Source organism: Rhamphochromis longiceps, linkage group LG10 (assembly GCF_057381845.1).
Source record: "Rhamphochromis longiceps isolate RC_006_pf linkage group LG10, R_longiceps_female_GT1.1, whole genome shotgun sequence".
NCBI lineage: Eukaryota > Metazoa > Chordata > Actinopteri > Cichliformes > Cichlidae > Rhamphochromis > Rhamphochromis longiceps.
The window spans coordinates 12,068,659-12,088,302 of record NC_140566.1 but is presented as its reverse complement, the minus strand read 5'-3'; the positions used below and the strand labels follow the sequence as shown (position 1 = coordinate 12,088,302).

At 39.4% G+C, this 19,644-nt stretch overlaps 1 protein-coding gene across 1 annotated transcript in view; it reads right to left on the bottom strand.

The window, feature by feature from the left end:
- Positions 1 to 983: 983 nt before the first annotated feature.
- Positions 984 to 19,644, bottom strand: part of gabra3 (gamma-aminobutyric acid type A receptor subunit alpha3) — a 118,645-nt gene continuing 99,984 nt past the window's right edge. The window contains exons 9-10 of the mRNA XM_085420181.1: positions 17,092 to 17,297; positions 984 to 7,405 (exon numbers count right to left, since the gene is read on the bottom strand). Of these exons, the coding sequence (XP_085276307.1) occupies positions 7,097 to 7,405; positions 17,092 to 17,297 (515 nt within the window). The 3' untranslated portion in view covers positions 984 to 7,096. The remainder of the gene's footprint in view (positions 7,406 to 17,091; positions 17,298 to 19,644) is intronic.

Below are 19,644 nucleotides of genomic sequence, written 5' to 3'. Positions count from 1 at the left end.
ATTAGTCTTAAAACTTTCTTTTGGGATAAAACACATAGCTACAGCTGGACCCAGAATGATCAATGAATTATGCTGCAATAGATCTAAGCTGTTGGTGGACTTCCCATAATGCACTGACCGTTTCATCTTCACTTAACTTTTTTTTTACTCTCCATGTGTTTATACACTAATATGCATTTAATCATTAGTTATTATTAATCTCTGGCTCTCTTCAACAGTGTGTCTTTTCTCCTTTCGCCTCCAATTGGTTGTGGCAGATGACAGGGCCTCCCTGTGCCTGGTTTGCCTGACGTTTCTTCTTGTTAAAAGAGTTTTTCTTTTCCACTGTCACCAAGCGCTTGCTCATGGAGACAATCTATCAATCTATCTATCTTAAACTGAAAATGAATTGAATTGAAACAAATTCTCTGGGATGTTTGGTTGTGCTTTGTTTTGCAGTGGTCACATGTCAGCTGCAGTTGTTCCTCTCTTCTACATAATCCATGTGACTTTGGTCCACTTTGTTTTTGCTGTCTTGCTGTTCTAAACGTGGTGTGTCTGGTTTCAGGCAATGACTAGGCTGGGGTTTACACAAACCCTATTAACCTTGTCCGTTCTGCATTCATATGAATCTGTTCCACGTGAGCTGGCTGGCTGTAATGTTAAGACGTGTTTCTGCACCTTTGAATTACATTAAAGTCACCCCCCTGAGCTAGCTGCATTCTGACGGTATTGTCCCTTGTGCAGAGTTGCACGTCTGTGAGATTGAAGACTCCCCTGAGTGGCTTTTGGTGGACTAGACTTGAGGTTCAGTAGCCTATTCTCTATAATGGTTTTCATTAACTGAAATCAGACATTTATCTGACCAAACACTCAGTCACACTAGCAGAAGCATGAAAGCACTTTAACTTTATTTACTGTAAAGAACAGCGATTCCCGGACAAAAGGATGGAGACAGCTTGTCAGCAGCCCCACACAAACCCTGTGTAATAGAAAGGTGAAAGGTTAAAATAAAAGAGCTTATGCCTAACAGCTTTGCTTCACAAGTAATTAGAGATGAGCGTCCTTTACCACAGCAACCCATTTTTTTTCTTTCTTCTCTTTTTACATCAGTGAGTTCCATCCTTCATCAAACCAACTTCACGTCACAAAAAGAAGCGCATTAGCCCTATTAGCAAGTTAGGTGTCATCATCTACTGGCTTACCATAGTAACTGGTCTCCAGTTTGCATAAATTATACAATAAATTTACTGATGGCATGTGCGATCTATGCAACTTGGCATCTTACTGAAAGAAAAGCATCCTTTGTGTGATGTCAGGTCACTGGTGAAGTGAAAATAAAACTTATCTTTGATGCTTTACTCAGTGTCCTGCTAATTCCACTGGGTTCACAAAACATTTGTGTGTCATCACGTTGTTCCGAGATGTGTGTCGGGACTCTCATTTTAGCAAACGGAGTGGTTATCCCAGTGGAAGATGGTGTTCACTCCACTGAGTGTGAACAGGTCTTTAGTGTTGCTGTAGTCAAAGCCTTTTTCCACGTTTGAGCTCTGGGAGATGAACAAAACAGGCGCGCAGACAATAAAACAAAGAAAAACAAAGCACTTTACGGGCTAAGAGATAGCGCGCACAATATCCTTTTAGTGTTAATGAGTAACTTCATTTATCATTGCACAAGCATGAAAACAACCTTTTGTGTCTATGTCGTGGGCGGGGTGGTGGTCTAATTTTCTCAGGCGTGCGGTTGTAGCTAAATTTAAAGGTTGTAGTTTTACACATAACGCCGTTCCTGTGCAGTTGAAGGCACCTACAGGGCAGTCAGAACTGGACTCCAGCCAGACAGCAACAACTTTCAAAGTCTGTGGACAACAGCACAGCTGCCTTTGTCAAAAACACAAGCTAGTGTTCATCAAATGTTCATCATCAAAACTCTTGTGCTGTGCAGATTTTACTTCATTTTTAATTCTCTGCTGTCACTTCAGTTGCAGTTACTCTTTGTAACACTGATGCCTCCCTCCCCTCTAAAAGCCGTCTGGCAGTTTTTGGCAGTTTACTCATAGTGAAAGGCTCTCGAGGGTTGCATTTTTTTTTTTTACTTTGTAACGTAATGTGTGTAATGTAATGTCTGGCTCATGTGCCTTCTGGCCAATGTGCAGCATTAAATCAAGTTTTACAGGTAACCTCCAGTGTGTGTACATCTACCAACAGTTTTTTGTGTGTAATAGAAAACTGTAATTTCATAAATCCTGACCATTAAAATGTATGGGAATAACACTGCATCTGTTAATTTGGACAATTCATTAATAGCAGGCAGCACATGTTAAATAACCATATAAATGAGGTACAACATTAAATATAGACTATTTATCATGACATATATTAAAATCGTCAGCATACACTTTAAGCCAGATGTTGTGCCCTTGCTGTTTTGTCTGATTTGTGTGTAATCTACAGTGGCTATAAATGTTGTGAAATATAATAAATTTTAGGTGACTGTGCTTTGACTTGAATGTGTGCAATATGTTTGTTCCCTGTAGGATGTCTTCAGGCTGTAACTGAATTTTCCCCTAATCAACCACAAACAAAAAGGACCCGCATGCACAGCACAGACAAACACACAAAGGGTTAAACAACAATAGTCGTCAAATGAGCCTCTAAAGGAGCATCAGGTGAGTCCAGCGTGTTGAAAGCGTGCACCTTTGAGGCTCGGATGTCACCAAGAAGGGCCTTTTAACTCCAAGACAAAATACACGGTCCTTTTAATCCTCATTTCCATTTGCTATATCCCATACAGTAAGCACACGAATGACAGAGGGCAACACAGAGTCCAGTCACTGAGCATATAGAGACCACTTCCTAACGAAAACACAAAGTCCACAAAGTTCCCGGAGCTGTCTTTGTAGAGGAAGTCTTTGATCTCTCAATGCGTAGAGACATGCAGTGAAATTGCTGGAGAGAGAACACAGTGTGTACGACTCTGCTTGCAGACAGCTGCTTATTCACAGTTAGGTTTGAAAAGTGCACACAAGGTACGGATCGTGTTAATAGCTCGATGAGTATTATCTCTACTGTACATCTTTATAATACCATAACACGTAGTGTTACAGAGCTCAATGTAAGACAGCAGTACTTATCAAATGTAAAAATAAATGACATGACATATCAATATTCACAAAAACTATCGGAATTAATTTCACAATATCTACAAATTCACAACTTAGTACTATTCTGAGCAATTATTCTGCGCAATTAGAATTGTTGCCATTTAGTTGAATCATTTGTTTAGTTTGCCTATTTTATCTACAGCTTTCTACGCATCAGGAGTTTTGCATAAATGCTGTTGAGGTTACGTCGTATAAAACATAGAATATTTAATGCTGTACTGAATAGCATAAATATATTAATATAGTAATATAGTCTTAATATACTCTATCTCATATGGATGACATGTTTCTGCTGAAGTTAACTCTGGCCCTGTGAGAAAAGGATTTACCACGTGACTAACACAATCATAGCAGAGCCTAAATGGCAACAGTACAGTGGAGTCCTGCTCATCGAAATCATCCCAGGAATGTTCAAATCAATCAATCAATCAAAACGAAATAAAACAATTACCACAGGTGTACATGCAGACTCTTCAAAACACAGTTTTTTCTTACAATTTCTAGTTTTAAAAACTGCTCAGATTCTTATTTCTGCACTATGACATGTGTTGGCTGCTATGGTCTTTCCAAGCAGACTGGATGACGATGATTACGCTGTAGTTTAGCGGCAGAGTGAAGTGGTCATGGTCTTATAGCTCCGGAAGTGTTTTACCCTTGTTTGCTAGTCACAAACACACAACATATGCGGATTTAAATTTTTTTTATAATTGAAGAGGTGTAGAGAAGTATGTTATTCTGTAAATATTTAACTTGATCAGTACAGTCAGTACAGCTTGGCAGTCACACTAATTTCATGTTGTGAATGGGGTTAGACATGAGTTTATGAATGCTGTAGTACACATGAAATCACAAAGCAAATTGATCTTTGGTTATCACATTATACCAGATCCTGACATGACAAGGGTCTTTGGGCATATTAAGTAAAGTGACTGTTTCTGCTTAGAAGTACGTACCTACAGTACATTTATCCCACTACCCAGAAGAGTCATACACAAACATTAATGCTGTTTAGCAGCAGCCAGCAGGGTTTATAAACCCTCAGTGGATGTGTAAAATGGATCATTTTGTTTGAGACTAAATTCTAAAAAAAAAGAAGAAATAAAGAAGAGGAAACAGGGTGTTTTCATTGAAAAGTGTATAAATCAATGAAATGTATCGGATTAAAAAAAGCTATACCGCGCCGGGATGATGTGTGGTGTTCAGAAATATTTAGAGGTAATACGTATCATTAAGACACAGCGACGTGCTTCACCCTGTTTGTTATTATACATTTAATTTGCCCGATGAAATGAAATGAATTTCTATTCCTCGATTTCAGTGCAGAGGTTAGTATCACGCCTTATTTTGCCATTATAGCCACTGTGTTTCTAATGTCTGTATAAGGTTTACAAAGAAATGCACATGCTGTTGCAATTTAGCTGCATGTGGAAGAGAGAGATAGGGTCTAGCTTTGTGTGTATGTCCACATATGTATGGCTTGAAATTAGACGCACTGATTTATTGTAATGGCTAAAAGAGTCAGTGCTCTACAAATAGCCACTGATTACATTTTATAATAATAAAAATGTAAATATCTCATTTGTTCTTCATTTGATTATATATCAGTTTTTAAAAAATATAATAATACATCTTGTGTTAAATTATACACATTATTTGATAAGAATAGCTTGTTTTCATCATGTTATATGTCGGTTAAATTCACAACTTGTTCGATGTACTTAACTTAATTCTTTCAATCATGGAACAAAATTTTCTATTGTATTGTTGTTGTCCTGTATCTTCATGTATGAACTGGCTTAACATTATTTAAGATGACTGCAGAGCCAGTTCAGTATGTGCGAACTGTGCGTGTGTGACCAAATAAGGGTAAAAACACTCCCAAAACTCTGTACCAGCTGTAAAGCATAAACATTGCATTAGTATGCACAAATAGTTGGAATTATGCGTGTTTATACAGATGCTGGGTTATGAGAGGTTATGAGTAACTGGGATGAAGTACAACACATTGATACCAAGCCCTATTTCCTTAGTGACAAACACCAATATTTGAGGCCAAAGACGAAAAAACGTGTACAGACTTCACCATGCATTAAGCTATGACTGAACACTTCTACGTGGTTTGTATTAACAAACCTTTACAGGTGCCACAACACGGTTCACTCACTGTCCTAAGCTTACCACTGAAAATGGTAAGCTTAATGTATGAAAGAGTATCGAGTACAGTGGTTGTCAGAGCAGGTATTTAACATGATGAAAAACAGTTTGCTTAGCATAAAAAGCAACAGAAATGGCTTTAGAGTTACACCTGCATAAATGCTTAGCACACATAACACAGAGTGTCACAGGAATACAGACACCGCTAAACAAATCAGAGACAAATTCAATGCACGAGTGATCATCGCTCCATCGTTAGTGGCTCTTTGGCGCGATCAGAACAATTTGTTGTTGTTTTATTATTATGAATTTTGCAATGCAACTGTCGCCAGCGATGGCAGTGTCTCAGAAATGTGTTCAGAAATGCTGCATGACTGTGACTTGACTTTTACTACAAAACACAGTATATGGAGACAATCAAATCAACACCGACCGACTTTACACGATAAAGTATAAAAGGGCAAAAAATACAGCACGAATCAAAACGCTTGTGCATGAGTGTGGCTACGGTGACCGATGGAAACAAAATAAGGGTGAAAAACAAAAACAATAAAAAAAAAGGTTTCAAGGTGCCTGCTCACAGTTTACTTAAAGGGCGAGTGTCTGCTATGATTTAATTTGTGAAACGTGTCACGTTATTTGCATTTGAACGGCGAAAAAAAATAATGTGTGAATTCGACTTCAGTCTGAGGTAATGGCGGTAGTTTGTAATGACTGCTCAGCTCACAGAGATGTCAAAACATAAATGGCACACGGACTATGATATATCCTTTAATATCTTTGCTTCAGCTTTTCACTAGTGCTGAAAGGTCTGTTAGCCTTCGGCACTCATGGGAAACATTTACACTTTATACCCATCTCCCCCGGCGCGGTGCGTGATGCACAGCCCATACTGCACTACACTGCAGAGCATGGATGCCAGTTTGTAAATGTTTGTATGTAATGTAAACACACAGACCGTCGTCTATATGTGTGGAAATGCAAGTGTAAGCATGTCAAAGCCTTTTTTGCTTCGTGATGTGTGTATTTACCAAGGCACGTAGCTTCTCTGTCGTAGGACATAGCCAATTAAACCTCAAAGAGCCACTGAACTAGAAAATGTACAGGCAGCCCAATGAGACGCGAAAGCAGTTGCAGATAATACTGTATTGGGACTGTTGAACTTCACCGCAAGCTGAAGGTCAGACACTGACGATTATTAACGATGTTCCTATCGACCTACACAGGCTGCCCCCAGCTAACAGAATAACAGTAAAGCGACCAGCAAATGGCTCTCTTGGTGTCTTCTGATGCATGTGTTCGTGTGCATGTCTGCATGCATATCTCAACTCAATGCACGTGACAGTCTTATTATTGGTAATGAGCTACAACGAGAACGTTGAACGCATGCTTGCCCTGACTTATCATAAGAAAAGCGCAAACATGTCCAAATTTGGTGGAAAATGCAATTTGACTACTCTACAAAACAGCAAGCCGTCAAAGGTACAGCAAAGATCACCGGGTTACTCACAACAGAGAACAGGGCCAGAGCTAAGTGTGGAGGGGACGAAACTAAAAAGAAATGCTGCACAAACACAGACTGACGTGACAATGTGCTTCCTCCACGGTCCACTACTCTATGTGAATCTACTGTATGGTCAAATTTGCCTTCCATCTATACGGACGTGCAAAATATCAGATGCCTAAGAAAAAACAGACACACAAAACATGCGCGCACACACGTACACACGCACAAAAAAAGATGTAATGGACTTGGCACACCGAAACCAAACCCAATCAAGCCGAGCATTTGGTCAGACTCAGTTTAGGTTGTTTGCCTTCATGATAGCGGGCTTTCTGTTGACATATGTGGCCCAGTAACCCAAGTTGAAGATGAAGAACAAAATTGGGAAAATGATGCGTGATATCTTGTCCACTTTGCTGACGCGGTTGTAGGATTTCTTGGCCTCTATGTAGGGGTCAGGCATATAGGGATGCTTCGCCGATGCTCCCGCGCTCTTGGAAATGGTCGTTAAACCTTGATCTTTAGCTACGTTGATGGCGTAGGTGGTTCCGACAATGTTGAAGGTGTTGTTCGCCTTTTTGGACAAAGTCGCAGATTCTCTTCTCTGAAAAGGAAGAAGGAAGTAAAGCAAAGGTCGTTAGGAAGGGGGGGGCACCAGACTCAACCATACTTCCATTTGAACTCATAAAGAGGAAATAGAAGCAACACCACGAGACACGACACACACAAGAACAAAACAAAAGCCTAACCATATCTTTAATCCTGGCCATGTTAGCCTGAAACGGTTCCTGAAAAGAAAAGTAGAAAAGAAAAAAAGTTTACCAATTATATTAAAATTACCCAACTTACATACTGTATTCATCAGTATCTAGCTGGAACTACTTTTGAACATACCGTCAAATCAAATCTGCATCATACAAATCTGGATTGCAGAACGTAAAGGACCAAGATCGAAAAAAAGAAAATCATGATGAAATTAAGAGTATGGGAATAGGAACAGTTCTGATTTGCATCATTGCAGAACCAGGCTGGACTGGCGTCTGATACTGCTAGCAGTAGCAGTAGCAGCACAGAGCAGGATTAGAAGGAAAAGCAAAATAACAGCGCCTGAAAACATGTCTGACAAACTGTATCAATGAGAGCAGCCAGACCTCTGCAGGCAAACAGATTGCGATACAACAAACACGACAAAGGCTCTGTGTGATAAAGCTGGCTGGAGAGACTGCCGTCTTAGTTCTACTAGAGGGAAATCATTAGACTGTCTTTCATATTGAAGTCGCACAGGGAGCCAGAATTTTATTTGCTAAATTGGTACTGGCTCAAATAGCTAAACTTGCATCACTAGAGGATCCTGTCAGCCTAGCGAAGAACAGTACAGCGCACACAGTAGATGTGGGAGAGCAAGTAGGACACTAAGATTGATTACCAGGCAGAGTTTTAGTTTCCTGTGTGGCATCCAGTGTGCGAGTCTGTACTGTGGTAATTTCCTTCACACCATTCATCCCCACTGTGGCCACTTTAAGAAACTAATTCAGTGCGTGTCTTGTAACAGATTTTCACTTTCACAGCTCCCCCTTTTCACTTTTGCTTTGAGCCCAGTTTTAATTTTTGCTCCACTTTTTTTTTTTTTAGCTTCATTTAATTTTCCTTCCTTTTTGCTTCTCTCCATCTTTTTAATTAGCATAACTAATGTCCCCTCTACCCCAAAGTGCTTCACGGTGAATCTCTTACAGCGCACAGCTCATCACCAAATATTTTGTTTGGTCTTTATGCTCAGTGTTCACATATACTCACGAATGGAGGCACAGCAATGGTTTTACACGTGACAAGACATGTGCCGTGGCTATGTTCAGTGTCTCGAGTGCGTGTAAATCTCACAGGGAGTCCTTTTTAATGTCTGCCAGTAGGTTTTGCTTGTTTGTTTTTTTTTGACTTTGTACTGGAGGCAGCAGGATTGAGGAGGAAATATATTTACTGTCATAAGTGTGTTTCCTTGAGTGAGCAGGGCAACAGGATGAGTATGATCCTTCAACCTTGAGGAGAGCTAACAAACTTGCAGGCAGTTGATTGCTTTAAACCGGTGCTTGAAGCACCTGCTATCTTAAGTCAATTTGAACAGAAAAAGAAAGAAAGACAGAAGAGTCACACTCTTGCTCCCAGATAACCAGGTACCTTTCAATGATATTGATTCTAACTAGGGTTGCCAACCGTCCCTTAAAATACGGAATCGTCCCGTATTTCGAAACAAAAGCACACGTCCCGTATTGAGCTAATAAGGGACGCACTTTGTCCCGTAATACAGTGAGAATCAAAAGTAGTCTATAAATGTTAATGGAATTAACACTTTGTTTGAAAACATAATTCCCAGCCCCTCTCCTGCTTTGTGACCAATGAGCTGACAGCACACTTATGACAATTCGAGTATGACAATTCAGATTACCGCTCATCTCATTGGTCGAGGAAAGGTCGCTTGCGGAGAAAATACCGGAAGACAACAGATGACCACAACAAGAAGCATGGCCAACAGGGGAACAAACGCCGACACTGCGGTGCAAGTCTCGGATGACAGTACACCTAAAGCTGGGCAAACACTGTGCGATTTTTTCAGTCACGTTATTCAGCTCCTGCTCAAACTGCACGATTGACTCGCAGGGGTTAGAAGTTCGTATGTCACGATGTACTCTCACACTATACCGCCCGATGCTCTGATGCGACCTGAGAGCTCACACTGTGCCTCCATAACATGAAGGTTATAACAGAAAATCTGTCGCTCTCCCTCTCTGTCTTTCACTCACACAGACACACCACCACCATCAACTTTGCTAAATTGCTAATGAAAAACATTGATCAGGCAGCTGTGATTGAGCAGCGATGTAGATCCAACTATTTTCACGGTTGTTGTGGTCGTGATAATTTTGTGATGCCACATCGAAAAGGCTCGGATGAGCTTTCCAAAGTTCTACAAGTTGTGCCTCCATCGCTTGTGTCCAGATCACACGCTGCACAGCCGTGCTGCTCCGTCTTTTTCACCAACGTTTACGTTTGCGCGTGAGCAGTGTGAGCCCCTGTGGTGAGACCCTCACGAGCGATTGATGATCGGGAGCTGGTCGTGAGGTGTTAATCACTTCTCTTTACCCCACGTATACTACACGACGCACGATGAAGGCCAAAATCGGTCCGATCACTCAAAAATCGGCTCAAAATGGGCCTAAAACCGCACAGTGTAAGCCCAGCATTAGAGCAGCAATGTTTGTTCCCCTCAGAGAAAGGGAAGAATGGGAAAAGGAAAACACCTGGCTGGAAAAAGTTAATATGGGCATGTGCAGTGAATATCAGCGCTATGTGGCCAGAAGTGTGATAATATAATTTATTTTGTGTAATAAACAACTGCAAGAATAGATGATTACAACAAATTGATGACTAATACATAAAAGTAATACATAGATGAATAATGATGATGAGTTATGATGCGTAATCATGGGAACAAGCGGGTTTAAAAACAGGAGCAGCTGATTAGCATTAGAAAAGCTGAAATAATACCTCAACTGAAGCCAATTGTACTAAATGCACTAAATGTGCACTGTTACAAGAATGTTTTTCTTTCTATTGTTTTCTATTATTTTAAGTTAAGCAGGACAGAGTGCTTTTAAAGAAAGATTTACTTATATTCTCAAAAGTTAAGCATGACAGGCTTCTGTTTAAGAAAGAGACCTGTTTTATTGTGTTAATGTTGTCATTTTGAGCTAAAAATAAATGGCTAAATGATCATTTGTTTCACATGTGTTCATATCACAAAGAATACACATCTACTTAAATCAAATTCAAGTCAAATGGTTAAAAAAATAATTTCACACACAAAAAAAGAGCTAGAAAATTCACCACACTGGGAAGGGTGAAGACAACTGGGTTGCCCGGCCCTGGCCACGAGGTGTCCCTTATTTATTTTTCAGGGAGTTGGCAACCCTAATTCTAACACAGAATGAGCTGCTCTATTGGAGGTTTCTGTCAGCAGGAAAGGCAAATTACTACAATATCACGCATCAGGGATACATCAATTGTAGTAACAATATAGCTCAATATGGCTACCCGTCACGCATCTTTAAAGAGCAGAAATTCAATCATAAAATTTGTGAAACTGGATCGACTGCAAAATGGATGGAACACAGCAGATAGCCATCAGTCACTGCCAGTGGTGAGTGTCATGTCCGACAGTAGAATGACTTGGCTGATGAATATGTGTATCCGAAGTGGCAAACACCAGTCCTGAGAAATGAAGCCAAACCACAACTTGATTTCCTATAATGGCCACTTGAGACTGGCTCCAAACGCAAGTCCACACAGACTCCTGTGTTTTCACAGCCTGCTACAAAAATCAGTTTTGGCCTCGATAGCTAACAGACACTCAATTTTAGCCTCGATAGCTAATGACCGCTATACCTTTTGCCACTGTACCTGTCAGGCGCTATTGTTTTAGCTTTGATTGCTAGCAGACAGTATATTTTTAGAGTTGATACCTAACAGATGCTATATTTTTGTCCTCAACAGCTAACAGATGCTAACAGATGCTACCATTCTGGCCACTATAGTATCTTCACGGAAATTGTATAAGAGGCCTACGGTATGTATGTTTGGAGAGGGAGCTTCAAATTAATAAGTATGTAGCCGCTTTGAATGACAGGTGGGTGCTAACAAAGGATTCTGTAGTTGCTAACCGCCTGTTTGCCTTCCCCTGAGTTAACTTGAATGGCTAACTTGAGAAAACTCTCAAATGTTCCTGCGGTGCTGCCTTTAAGAGCATTTTTAATCAACAGAAATACTATGTTTAGAGTTCTCCACCAGTCTGGAGAAGAAAGCCTGAATGAAAGTGGTTATTAGCCTGTATTTAGAAAACATAAATTGCAATTTTATGGTCGCTAAATTAGAGGTCAGTTTATGTCTGTTTATAGTGAAACTTTCAGTGAGTACTAAAAGTGTTTGGCCGTCTCAATTTAACTTGCTGTACATTATGAAGGCTGTGTACCAAACTTCTAAAACCAATTTTCATACTGATCAGTGAATGTTCTGCACTTACACCTCTAAGCTCTAATAATACCATCCCAAACTGTTCAGTCTTTTAGACTATGGATGCTATCTGCACAGTAATGTAGCAAATTTTCTCTTCTTTTTTGCTGTTCCATTGTCCTTGTAGGTAATAATTTATATGGTCTAATTATTGGGGGAACAGTATGTAGCACTGGGCTGTATGCATGTTTTTATGAACCTTATGTAACAGAGCACATAATTCACTAGCAGCCACAGATTCCTGTGTACTATTCAAAGTCATTTCAATAGCTGCAGGCAAAAATACTCCATGAATACAATGCATCTATTGACCTTGTCTTTGTAACTTCTGAAAATTGTTGCATCAGAATTTCTTGATGAGTGTGTTTAAGTGTCCTGGGGGTAATTGTGCCTTGCTGTGTCCTGCTGTTTGGAGCTCAGTGTGTGCATGTGTGCGTGTAACTGAACCTTGTGACAGTCTGTCCCTCTCTAAGACTGGAGCTGAAGTGTTGGCGTAATAAATAGCCCCAAGTATGTGAGCATGTGGGTATGTGAGTGTGCAGACTGTCTATAGGGAGCCACGATGTCCCTGTTTGTGTTCCTGTGGACACGTTTTGACGTGAGCATTTAAGTGTGTATTTAGGTAGAGGCACTTGCACTATCAAAATTTGGAGGAACTTGCTAGTTGCATGGGTGGCCTCTCTTAATAATTATGTCATTTAGTTATGATATTATATATAAACATGAAATAGACCTTTCTGATTTCACTTAAGGATGTGTTAATGTACACTATATGGAAAAAAAGGATTCTAACATTTGAATTCAGGTGTTTTCTGTCCTTTTGCCACAGATCTATGAAATCAAACACCTAGCCATGCGGTCTGCCTTTACAAACATTTGTTAAAGAATGAGTCACTCTAAAGAGTTCACTGATTTCAAGTGTGGCACTGTAATAGGGTGCCATGATGGCAACAAGTCAGTTCGTAAAAGTTGCAAGCTATTCCACAAACAGCTGTGAGAATCTTGAGAACTGGATGAACTCGGGCAACGTAAATTTACAGAGTGGGGCTGCCATGTGCTGAGGTGCATAGGGTGTGAAAGCCACCAACAGTCTGCTAACTCTGGCATTAACATCAGCACAAAAATGGTGCACCAGGAGCTTCATGACATGGGTTTCTTTAGGAGAGCAGTTCCTGTAGGGTCTAGTGTGTAGGCGGCCTATTACATTTGTTAATATAGCATCGCATGGAAAACGCCAACAACAAGGGGTCAGCAATTTAGTGGTATTTCATGCTTGCTACATCAAAAAACTTGTACAAAAGAATGCTTCCAAGTATCCCCTTGCAGTGAGGAACACAGCTTAACACCCAAGTATCTCTATCATTATTGGGACTGAAAAAGTACAAAAGTGCACCCCTGGCCTCCAGAAATGTCAACTCACCTTTGTTCTTTCCACCTGAGTGCATCAAAACTTCCAGAATACATTCTACTGACATGCAAGTGCTTGTGCTAATAAGAGATAATGAATTATTCTGGTAAAATGTTGATGAAGTTATTATGTACTGCAGGTGCGTAGACACACACACGAAACCGCGATCACCCCTTGGCCGCAGCAGAGCAACCCACAGCCAGTGCAACCCACAGCCAGTGCAACCCACAGCCAGTGCTTCTGCCTCTGCTGATAAAACAGCACATGATATCCAACATAGCAGTGTCCAATCATGTGTCACAGAGTGCTGAGAATATGCAGGCTTTTCCAACCAAACTCCCCACCGGCTAATTTCTGTAATAACCTCACCTTCAGCCGGAGAGGGGAGAGCTAATTAGGCAGATTGCCTGTCACAGAAAATGGTCGAATAAAAGCAAAGGAAAACTACATCGATGCTCCATAACCAGTAAAGTAAATTAGTGCGCACACACTCATCTGTGGATCATATCTGAGACCTAAAAAAAGAAAGCAGCCTAAGGGTGATGAAGTCATCATTTGGTTCCGGTAGGAGTGGTGGCTGAAACCCTAGCTCTGATGGCTGCGGGGCTAGATTTTTAAAAAAGACTTACTAGCTAAAACTTCTCTCCTGAAGAAGAGGTTTTGCTTATGTAGCTCGTGCTCATTAACAGTCATTTTTCTAAATTTGCTAAAACAAAAAAGGGAAATATATGCAGTGCCTGATTGCTTTGGATTCCAGTAGCTCGTTCTAGCAGGCAGTGTGTTAGGAGTGTCACGTCTCCCTCTGTGACCCCATTCTATTTTATCTATCATGACAACTGCATGCTCAGCACAGTCCCTGAGAACCCAGTCCAGGCTGTTGCCATTAAGACGAGCCATCAAAGAGGAGGGGCGGGGAAAAAAAAGAAAAAGAAAAGAGAAAAAAACCTCCTCTCTGCAGCAGTGTAACAAATTATCCCCACCAACTGAAAAGTTCTGTGGCAGCAATATGCATTTCTGCCAATCGCTCCGAGGACCAAATGTCAAACTATAGAAAAAGCGGGAAAAGGCTGTACTGATTGTGTCAAACAGTTTGTACAATGGTAGCAGAAAATAGATTCGTGGCACTGTCTGTCACAGAAGAAATAACTTTCCCTTTATGTTGTGTCTGTGGCTGTGTTTTTATGCGCTCACAGCAATACAGTAATAGCACTGCCACTATTTACCACTGGCACAGCTTCATAATGTTTCTTATATGAGTCTTATATGTTTTTCCAAGCACCCCAGAAGGCTGTCCTTTTAATATAGCTTTGCTTATAAGCCACAGTTAATACTCCTTTTCTCAGTTTGAAATGGACTGTGTTATACATATATCAGGTAAACTCATTTTAGCTGCACAATTACTAACTTATATTAGTCTTTTTATGCTGGTGTGCTTTGTTTTTATTGTTCTAATGTTCAGTTCTATGTACCAGGTCTGTCCTTATTGAACTTAAGCTACTTCTTCATGCAGCCCCCCCTTTTTTAGATGAACTCACTCTGATCATAGACTGTATATAAAAGATGGGTGTAGCCACCAAGACCCTGTTTTGTTTTTTTGTTTTTTTGACAAAAACAGGAAAAGTCTGACTGATCACCCCAAAGCATACCCAGCCTTTTGCTCCTTTTTGAGTCTAATGAGGACAGAAAGCTGTAAAAAGAATATCATGCACATTCAGTAAGACTTGAAACTATAGCTCTCATGGCTGGGGACTGCAGAAAAGTGTTTAGTGAAGTCAAAGTTTAAGTGAGCAGTAGGGTCATTTCCCCAAAGAGAGACTTCTTCTTGCATCCAGAGAAGTTGCCTCCTGCTGGCCACAAGAAAGAATCCAAACCTGAGCGACTTTAGCACTTTCACTTTTCAGACCTGCAAGCTACGTCAGTGTTTTATATGCAGTCTATAGTTCTAACTGGCTGACATGCAAAATGCTCCTCCAAGAATCTCTCCATGGTTCCAATGTCAGTGACTCACTATGTAAGTTAAGAGAAATAAAGGTGATGTTCAGTACATGCTAAAGTCTTTTGCTTTTGACTTTCTAGGAGCATTTTTACATATGTCTATCTAAGGCTTTTGTAAAAGAGCTAAATAACATGAGAATCTTATATCATAACAGTAAATGACACAGCCTGATTTTAAACTGGTATTTAGTGCCTGGTGAGATTGATGTTAAAAGAAAAGAAGACTATTTTGATATTTAATGTAAGTTTTTAATCTGACTTAGTTTCTTTCATTTCACTACGTCTGTGTGCCTACAATTGTTTTTGATTTAATGCTATCATTTACAAACACATGAAAAGTCCACCAGAGAGGCTCGCCCTGGGCAGGATTAACTTTTAAGGGAACAGCAGAGTATTTTATGTGGGAGTAGGTAATAGATAATAGGTATGGATTTGTAAATAATTGGATATAATTATTATATTATTATATAATATTATACTACTGTATATATTTTTAACTAACTGAGCAGATTTTGACAATACTTTAAACATACGACAAATAACTTCAAAAAAAGGCAGATGTAAAAGTGAGGTCAGAGGTCAAATGTGACATGACATTTAGATGCAAACTATAGTGTTAATATTTAGAACCTCCATATACTGGCAGCATTTCCTAAATCTTCCAATACAAACAAAGGCTGTGAAATTTTAAGCACATAAAGGTCATTTTATGAAGGTCTGGCCTTATTTTATCACCATTATTATTATTTCAATTATTATCAATCAGTTATTATCACTTTGACCTTCAAATCATTGAGTTAAAGAAGAGGTCAGAGGTCAAATGTGACATGATATTTTAAATCTTTCTATATGTTGACAGCAAACACAACGCTTGCCATACGTTTTAAGTTATAAGGCTTTTTGTCACTCTTCGACCAATAAATCACGAGGGTGACCATGAAGACCGTGGTGGATCTAAGACACTTTTTAATGGCTCGTGCTCTACACTACAAAAAAGTTTGATCAGAATTCATTGAAAACTTTTCAAGCTGTCGTGATTACAGACGGAATGATCTTTCCAGTAAGGTAATCATACAGATCATATTGCATTTAAAGGCTGAAGCTGTCATGAGAAACATGTGGCTTGATTTAGGTGTTTTTTTTTTCTCTTTGAACAACAACTTCTTTGGATACATATCTGGTTGTTCCCTCAATATAAACCATTAAATAGGCTCAGGCACGGAGATCTTTTTATTTTATTTTCTTTGTTTGGCTATTGATAATGTACAAGATGTGATTTATCTTCAATATCACGTGATTCATTTTAAACAATATACTATATAGATGTAAATGCACCATCTTTTCTGGGGAGAATAAGGCTGCATTGACTTTAGGATGAGAGTTGAACATATGCTGCCATCATAAATCAGGGCCAGCGTCTCTGGGAGTTTACCTCTGTTTTTGCTCTCACTGTTCCGCCCCACTGTCTCTGTTCCATTTGGCAATGAATAAATAAAAGGTCTCTTTACAGGCTTTACAAAGTACTCCATGCTGCATTAAGGATACTTTCTATGTGTTTCCAAACTGCAATTTCCCCTCATCACTCCTCCAGAATCAAGTGACATTTTTAGCAACTTCTTTTTTTTGGATTAATTTTGAATTTAGTAAGCAAAGAAAAGTTGCGTGAGCCTTTCCCCTGAACTAGCTGCCTTTCATTCTGTTTTTGTCCTCACATATTGGTGATAGTTAATGTTGGTGCGCTGCGATGAATCGAAAGAGCAGGCGTCACACATCCATCATTTTTTTTTTTTGATTACATGAAACTGTTGCAAATGAGAATCACTCACCCTTATTTCCATGCCCTCTTTTTTCCCATCCCATGCCCAGCTGCGCTTGGTGAAGTAGTTGACTGTGGCAAACTCAATCAAGGCAGAGAAGACAAAGGCATAGCACACAGCCATGAACCAGTCCATGGCGGTGGCATAGGCCACTTTAGGAAGGGAGTTTCTAGCACTGATGCTCAAGGTAGTCATGGTTAGGACAGTGGTGACACCTGAGGAGAAAATAAAAGATCAGCAGATATTTCATTATTTCTGAAATTAAACATTTGCGGTAATTCAATTCAATTTTATTTATATAGCGCCAATCACAACAACAGTCGCCTCAAGGTGCTTTATATTAAGCATAAGCAAGTGCCATGTAGTTCCTGTGCATTCAAGAGAAGGAAATTTTCTACCAATGTCTTCAGTCACTGGGAAATTCTCTTCAAAAATTGGATAAATAACAATGTGGCAGTGAACTGTCCCTTTAAAAGAAAGTTACTTACAACTCAGTCATGGTTTGTTTGGGTTTTGCTATCCTGGCACTAAACTCTCACTTTATACTGACCAACATCTCTTTAGAGATTTAAGAGAAAAGAAAGCTGCACTGCAACATAACAATAGTCTGGATTATGGCTAGAAAAAGAAATGTTAATGCGTACTGTCTCTTTAAACCTAATATAGATTCACTTTCCTGGGTTTGGTATTAGGTGTAAGTTATAAACTAAAAATGATGGTGTAGTTCCCTGCATTGCAGAGCTTTACATAATCTACTGTATGAAATCAAAAAGTCTAGCCTCATACAGATGACATAACTCAGTGGTGCATAAACATTCAAAGTACACTGGGTCAGTCTTGCAAGTTCAAACAATGAGAATGTAGAATCTCTGTAATGACCCACTACGGAGGATTTTTCAGGCTATGTTCTTCTGTTCAAACCAGTCTGATGAATGTATTTTCTTACTAGACTTATCTACAGTACAACGAATGAAAATATTGAAAGTTTCCTTTAGCTTATACACAAACAAAGAGACATGCTATTGACCTGCATACATAAAGCACAACCTGTCTAAGCTGCAGGATTGCGTGCAAAGGTAAATCGCTAAATGACACCACTTTTGAAAAATGAGCAGCAGATCTACATCTGCTAAAATTAATTAAGGCAAAAACGATGTCTTAAAACTTTCTAAATTTCGCAGATCATTTCACAACCTGGCCTTTACAGTCAGGGCGAATGGAAATGAAAGGCAGCTCGGACAATGTTCGCCCATCGAAGCGCATCGCTTTATCTGTTCCAACCTTTCTCATCTGATAAAAGACGGATACAAAGGAGGCTTAAAAAGGCTGCAACAAAAGAGTGATACATGGCTATTCATGGGCTGATTGATTTGCAGGTAATGCATTTCTAATCTTGACTTTGTTCCACCATTTACATAAAATTAGAATATTCATCTGTACAAAAAGCAGTCCTCATTACAACAGCAATTAACTGGTGTCAGAGACGAGGACATCTGGTGCTTGCGGTAACAGTGAGTAATGCTCTTATATAAAATGCAGGTATAAATCAAAAAGTATCGAGTCTTAACTAGAAATATAACTTGGAAGGTGACTGAGGATGCAAAAACAAAAAAGATAAATTAGATTACGCAGGTAATGACAGCCACATGCTCTCATAAACCAAGGGACTGTAAGCATGATGGCGAGAAAACTAAAACCAACACAGCTTGAAACTGTCCACTGAGAAAACGGCACTGATTAAAATTACTATCATAATGTGAAGGAAATTGTCCCCTAAAAATTCAACCTCTTATGGGGCTGAAGTGATTCTTAGACGACTGTGTAAGAAAAATCTAATAGTGGGTGTATTTGTGCAGAAGTGAAGGAGATATGGTTATTCAGACTGCACAAAGGGAGCTGGAACAGTTTTTATCTTCTCAGCAACGCTTTGCCTTGCATACATTTTTAAAATCTTTTGCGCAATATATGCTTCTGCATGTACCTGTCTAAATGCAAAAATGCTAACTGTGTTTAGAATTACATAAGACTACTCATATTGATTATGCAGCGCAATAACAACTGCAGGAGAAGGAAAATTACATTCCTTATTTGAGTACCTTTGAGTTGATCACATCTGACGCAATGTTCTTAGCATGAATCAAGTTCGATGGACAAATTGAATCTATTATTATTCATGGCTTAAAGGGAGAAAACACAGTCAATTGTCGCGATGGCAACTGGGAAATGTCTCTATATTAAAGAGGAATTGTTATGAAAAATAAAGGAAAAATATGACATGTAAATGCTTTAAATCTTGTTTTATGTTCTCTGTATTAACAGCAGAATAAAGTCAGAACTGATAAAATAAATTATTTTCAGTGCTCCTGTGCACCTGAATGTACTAAGCTAACTAAAGCTAAAAAAAGAGAACTTTCATGCTCAAACCTTTTCAAACCGTTTACTTGTTTGCCAAGTCCTTAGACAGTGCATTTCTGTTACCTCATCATTTAATAGCCCTCTGATTAACTAGCTTCTTCAATGAATCATTTAATGCATTTATTTGAGCTGGATTTAAAACACGAG